The following is a 5,549-nucleotide window of genomic DNA, read 5'->3' on the forward strand; positions in this document are numbered from 1 at the left end:
GCTGTGGGACAAGGTGGTGGGGCTGGCTCTGCTGTGGAAACCCTCAGTGCTCCCAGCTGCGGGCAGGGGCTCAGTGCCCTCCCCTCCTCCCTACAGGGCCGAGTTCAGGGCTGAGGTGCTGCAGAAGAAGCGGGAGGAGCGTCTGGGTGGGGAGAACTCCGCGGAGCTGCTGGAGGAGCACCGGCGCCTGATGGCCTGGAATGACGAGGAGAACGCCCGGCAGCGGGCACGCAGGTCAGCGGGATCCACTGCCCTGCATGGCTTTGGCTTCTGCTTGTGCAGATCTAACCTCAGTTAGAGCCAGGCTTAATTTTTATGAAGACCCTTGACCTAAATCTTGACCTTTTTTAATAAATCTGCCATCGCAGCGTTTCCTGCGCCTCTTGAGGTTGAGGGGCAAGTTAAGGGGCTCTGGGCAGCTTCCTGCTCTCCTGAGGATGGGAGTGTCACCTCGTTCATCAGGCTTTTTGTTTTCCTTTCTGTCTGGCAGAGAGGAGAGACTCAGGAAAGAAGCGGAGGAAGAGAAGAGGAGGAAGTTGGAGGTCGCGGAGAAGCAGGCCAGGAAAATGGAGGCTTTCATGAAGGAGAAGGAGCAGGAGGTTCTCCAGCTGCAGGTAAGAGCAGCTGGTACCTCCTGGGGGACAAGCTGCCAGCAGCCCCTGCAAGGGATTTGCTGGCAGCCCGTGGGAGCCACGTGGAAGCCGTGGGCTTGTTTTCCAGAGCTCTTTCACTCGGGAGAGTGTGTAGCTGGTAGCAAGGTGTTGGCGCCTTCCAGGGGCGCTGACAGCGCGTGGATGGGAGAGAGGCCAAGCGGGAGCTCTGGGAACGGGGCGGAATAATCCCTAGGGATAATCCTGAGGGGGTATAATGCTTGTCCTTGGTTCAGGAGGAAGCCAAAAGCTTCATCACCCCCGAGAACCTGGACGCGCGGATCGAGGAGTGCCTGGACAACCCGCGCAACTACAACTTCGCCATCGACAAGGACGGGCGGGTCGTCAAGCGCACGGTGCTGTCGTAGCAGCCCCAGGATGGGGCTCCTGGCCTGCTTTTGTGCCCAGAGCCTCCTCCCCAGAAGACCTGGAGTTCTTCTTTTTAATGTATAAATTGGCCACGGCAGTGTGGTGGAGAAAGGCTGCGGGGTCTGGCTGTGCTGCTTCCGAAGGGCGAACGCCGGCGGGAGGGGGGTGAGGGGGAAACTCGGGCTTGTTGGAGGCTCCAGCTCCCTGGCTCAGCCCTGTGTGGCTGTTGCTGTGCCTGTGATTCCACCTCCCACGTGTTTGGATCCCTCCTGCCTTCACACACAGCGTGTGGGGAGAGAAGCAGGAGCAGTCAGGAGGCAGATCTTGGCTCTCAGCTCCATGCTGTCAGCCCCTCTGGATGCTTCCGAAGGGAAATGAGGGCTGAATGGATTTTTAGAGAACACTGGCCCTCCTCTTTTTTTGTTGTTGGGTGAAAGAATTAATTATTCCTCCTGATTTCTGCTGGGCTGGAGGGACCTGTCATCCCTGGTCATGCTTTGAACCTTCCTTTGCACATATCTTGGTGTGGCTGAATGAGAAAATATGTCTGGATGATCTGGAATTTTTGGTGTCTCCTTATTCCTCACCTTCAGCCTTATTTTACTCATCACCTGGGGTTGAAGACGTGGATCAAACTGTAATGACTCCAGGTGTTCTGGGTTGTTGGGGTCTTGTAGACTCTCAGCTTTGCCCTAAAACTTTTTAGGTTCAGCCAGAGCCCAGACTGACTGACCACAGGTCCCTCTGCCCTCCCTTCCTGAGATAATTGATGTGAAATCCTCACTTTTTACCTCTGCTTTTCCTAAAAATGTCTTTTTCTCTCCTCACAAGCCCGCACCTAAACCAGGCAAGAACACAAAAGCCACAGACTTCTTTTAGGGTTGTTTTTCTGTACAAGTTTTATTTCTAGTTAAGCTCATCACTCCAGGCTGAGTCACAGCTCTCAGCTCGTCTGTTCCCAGCCCGAGGCCAGGCTGGGACAGCGGGATGGATATGGGATCCTGCAGGTTCTGTCCTGGATGGGCTACACAAACAGCATCTCCTGGTCGCAGGATGAGTCAGTCCCACAGCCCTCTGTGAGGGGAGAGAGGGGGGAGTGTGGTGGGAAACCAGACCCCCCAAAACAGTCCTCACAGATCTGTGAAGTGGCCCCCAGAAACCTCCCAAAACAGTCCCCAGAGACACCCCAAACTCTCCCCCCTGAAACAGCCCCCAGGGACCCCCCAAACCAGCACTCAGAGATCCTTGAAACAGCCCTTGGAGACCCCCCAAACCAGTGCCCAGAATTCCCTGAAACAGCCCTTGGGGACCCCCCAAACCAGTGCCCAAGGACCCCGTGGTTCTGGGGTTTAATGATCTCATGCTCCCACCATGTGCCCTGGCGTTTCCTGGGATTGGTAGTGGGATCTCTGGTAGTTTAATTTAGGGAGGAGGTTGGGATTTTTGGAAAACTCATGAAAGCAAGAAGGGCCACGGGTTGCTGTACCCCGCAGGAGTGCTGCCATGCCCCATGGGAATCCCACACTTGCTCAGCCCCCAAAATTAGGTTGCTGTCTGCTTCCCTCCTGCCCCAAAACCTCCCTGAAGGGTCTGATATCCCTTCCCTGGGATCAGAATAAAATCTGCCCGGAGCAGGGTGGCCCTGGCTTTTAGGGGCAATGAACTGACACATAGATGGGACCAAGACCATCCCCTTGGGCATCATCCCCTCTCCCACTGTCCTGTATAACCCCGAATTCCCTCCCAGGTGTGCGAGGATCCCGTGACGGGAATCCCGGGAGTTCCCAGGACTCACCGGTGCTGCAGCAGATGCCGGGGGCGGCGCAGCTCCCGCCGCTGCCGCAGGGTTTGTGTCCCGACTCGCAGGGGGTGGGCAGGAAGTTTTCCTCCTGGCAGCGCAGGGTCTCGGAGGTGCCGAGGTAACAGCCCAGCTCCTCCCCGCAGCAGATGTTGGGCCCGAAGCAGTGGCCCTTGTTCCGGGGGCCGCAGGGCAGGCACTGCTCGGGGGAGAGGGGAGGGGGAAGAAGGTTGGGAAGAAGGGAAGGATGGGGTTAGGGATGCTCCAAAACCGCCAGGACCTACCTTCCTGATTTCCATGTCCATGACGGCACGTTTGCCCCCGATGGGGCAGTTCTGGATGTAGCAAGCGGAGGAGAGAGCCAGGAGCCCCAGGAGGCAGAGGGCCAGAGCCTTGCAGGACATGACGGCGGCGGGACAGGGAGAGTTTTTTGGATGCTCGTCCCAACCACTGCCCGTGTATTTATAGTCCCCGCTCCTGCTTAGGGATTCTGGGCACCGGCGTCACCCGTGCTCCTTAAAAACCACAAGGCATTGCTTCCCACACCGGAGGGCTCGGTTAATAGCCAGAGGTCAAGGACGTGAGGGCAAGGCCAAGGTGTTGGTTTGCTCCTCGGTGACGGCTCCGACGGCGGCAGGGGGAACGTGTGGAGGCTGCCGATGGAGTTTGGGGCTCAGGGCCCTTCCCCGCCAGCCCTGCTGAGCTGTGGCATGTCTCTCCATGTCCTATTGGGAGCCCCTCTGGCATGGGGAGGGTAGGGATGAAGGAAGGCAGCTGCAGGTGGGATGTGTCCACTCAGGAGCAGGGTCAGAGGGGCATGTGCTTCCCTTGGCTTCAAATCCCTTCAGGTGGGTAAAAAGTGAACCCATATCCTCCTCTGGGATCATCCACGAGATGTGGGGTGGGAAATGCCCTTGTTGGTCCTGTCCACTCACCCCTGCCTGGCCTTTGGGGGATGCTCAGCACTGGGCTCATCCAGCTCTGGGACGATGGTGACACCCAGCCCATCCCCACCCACCCAACAGCACCACAGCCACTTGAAAACACCAGACCTCCTGGGCAAAGACCTGAAATCCCAAACTTCCCCATTGTTTCTCCTTGGAGCTGCGCATGGGGATGGGATGTGGTGTCCTGAACCATACCATCAGCACACGAAGGCTTCCCGAGGATGAGACTGAGGACTGACGCAACCGCCCAGGGTCCTGCTTGCCCCAGCCCCTCACCTTTGTTATCCCAATTAGGAGCTTTCCCAGCTTGAATAAATTTCCCTGCTGTGGACAACACTTTCTGTCCATCGAGATCATTACCCTGCACTGGCTTAATTTGGAATTAGGCAGCCCAGAGCCCGACAGCCGTGACCTTTTCCCATCCCTCTGGCTTTGCTTCCAAATCCGCCACTTAGCGCGTCCGGCATGAGGGCAGCCAGGTCCCCATCACCCACCCAGGGTCAGTCCTGCTCCCTGGGGACAAGCCAGGCACTGGGATCCATGTTAATGGGTTGGAAATGGGGCTCAGCACCTGCTGTGTGCTGTCCCAGCAGCTCAGCTCCAGCTGCGGCACGAGGTGGAGGGGGGGAATTGCCATCCTGGAGCTCCTATGGCTGCTCGGGGGGTTCCCAGACCCTCACAAGATGTGTACTGGGAAGACAAGTGGGGAAAAAACCCACCAATTATCAGCCCTTGGTGCTTTCGGGGACTCAGCACCCTGATTTTGAGGCTTCCATCAGCTGGAGCATCATCCTGGCTCAGCCACATGTCCCCGGTGCTTCAGGAATGTTGGGGTTCACATCCCGCATCTGGGAACAGTCTGAGTGCCAGGGCAGGGCTGAACAGCCCAATTCCTTCATCTCAGCATGGAGCCCCCTGTCTATGCTGGTGTGGCCCCTTTTCCAATGATTTTGGGGTGATTTGGGGTTGCCCACATCCCCAGGGCTGGGATGAGGTGCTGGCTGCAGGGAGCAGGGGCTGGATCAATCCTGCACCCCCTGCACGGTGCTGGGAGCTGGCAGGATGGATCCCACCGGTGTCAGGGAGCTCCACCTCCTCGGAGGTGCCACCTCCCTCGGGGACACTATAAAGGACCAGCTGTCCCCTGTGCTCTGGCCAGTCCCAGCCAGGAGAGAGCTCGGAGCGGGGACCCCAATGGGTAAGAGACCTGGGAGAGGGTGGGGAGGGGGTTGGGATAACAGTACCCCAAATCTGAGGGGGTGACAGTGGGATAACGGGGAGACTGATCCTGCCTGTCGGTGTCCAGAGGGGACCAGTTTGGTGAGCGATGGTGGGGAAAGATGTCACCAGCCCAAGGGGGTATTTGGAGCTGGGAGCCCAAACCTTTCTGTTCTGGGGGGGGGGTTGGGTGCTTTTCCTTGCTTTTTATCATTTTCTAGTAGATGATGTGCTGGTTCCTGAAGGCAACAAGACCCCGAGTCTGCCCCAAAGAGGGACTTGGCCAAGAGGTAACATGATGGTGGCACATCGCAGACATCCCCAGTCTCCCGGGGCTGGGGGTGCTGGGAGGCTGAGCACCCTTGGGTGCTGCTGGGGGTCCTGGGAGGGACTTGACAGCCAGATCCCAAAGTCCAGCTCTGCCTGAGCGCTCCTGCTGCAAGAACGAGGCCAAATCCTGCACCCAGCTCAGCTAAACCACTGCAGATGGGAGCCAAACCACCCGTTCTCCTCGGGGATTTGGGGAAGGGGGATGAAACCCCTCCACAACACCCCCATCCTTGATCC

The 5,549-nt window shown here is 57.9% G+C and overlaps 2 protein-coding genes across 2 annotated transcripts in view; one reads left to right on the forward strand and one right to left on the reverse strand.

The window, feature by feature from the left end:
* Positions 1-1,581, forward strand: part of MRPS26 (mitochondrial ribosomal protein S26) — a 7,258-nt gene extending 5,677 nt beyond the window's left edge. The window contains exons 2-4 of the mRNA XM_018083197.2: positions 67-234; positions 491-614; positions 887-1,581. Coding sequence (XP_017938686.2) covers positions 67-234; positions 491-614; positions 887-1,018 — 424 coding nt within the window. The 3' untranslated portion in view covers positions 1,019-1,581. The remainder of the gene's footprint in view (positions 1-66; positions 235-490; positions 615-886) is intronic.
* A 330-nt stretch (positions 1,582-1,911) lies between these two features.
* OXT (oxytocin/neurophysin I prepropeptide) lies at positions 1,912-3,235 on the reverse strand. The gene is made up of 3 exons (XM_029963732.1): positions 3,102-3,235; positions 2,815-3,016; positions 1,912-2,093 (listed from the first exon to the last, which is right to left on the reverse strand). Exons 1-3 carry the CDS (start codon positions 3,219-3,221, stop codon positions 2,044-2,046), a joined length of 372 nt encoding a protein of 123 aa, XP_029819592.1. The 5' UTR covers positions 3,222-3,235; the 3' UTR covers positions 1,912-2,043.
* Between the last annotated feature and the right edge of the window lie 2,314 nt (positions 3,236-5,549).

The sequence above is a fragment of the Manacus vitellinus genome, unplaced genomic scaffold, assembly GCF_001715985.3.
Source record: "Manacus vitellinus isolate BGI_N305 unplaced genomic scaffold, ASM171598v3 scaffold_61_pilon, whole genome shotgun sequence".
Lineage (NCBI taxonomy): Eukaryota > Metazoa > Chordata > Aves > Passeriformes > Pipridae > Manacus > Manacus vitellinus.

What these genes read in the sequence shown, in the direction of transcription:
- OXT (XM_029963732.1), bottom strand. Translation starts at nt 3,221, where the DNA reads ATGTCCTGCAAGGCTCTGGCCCTCTGCCTCCTGGGGCTCCTGGCTCTC. An exon ending in TGGACATGGAAATCAGGAAG is followed by an intron (nt 3,017 to 3,101) that starts GTAGGTCCTGGC and finishes TCCCCCGAGCAG; the next exon opens with TGCCTGCCCTGCGGCCCCCG. An exon ending in CGGCATCTGCTGCAGCACCG is followed by an intron (nt 2,094 to 2,814) that starts GTGAGTCCTGGG and finishes CTCCCCTCACAG; the next exon opens with AGGGCTGTGGGACTGACTCA.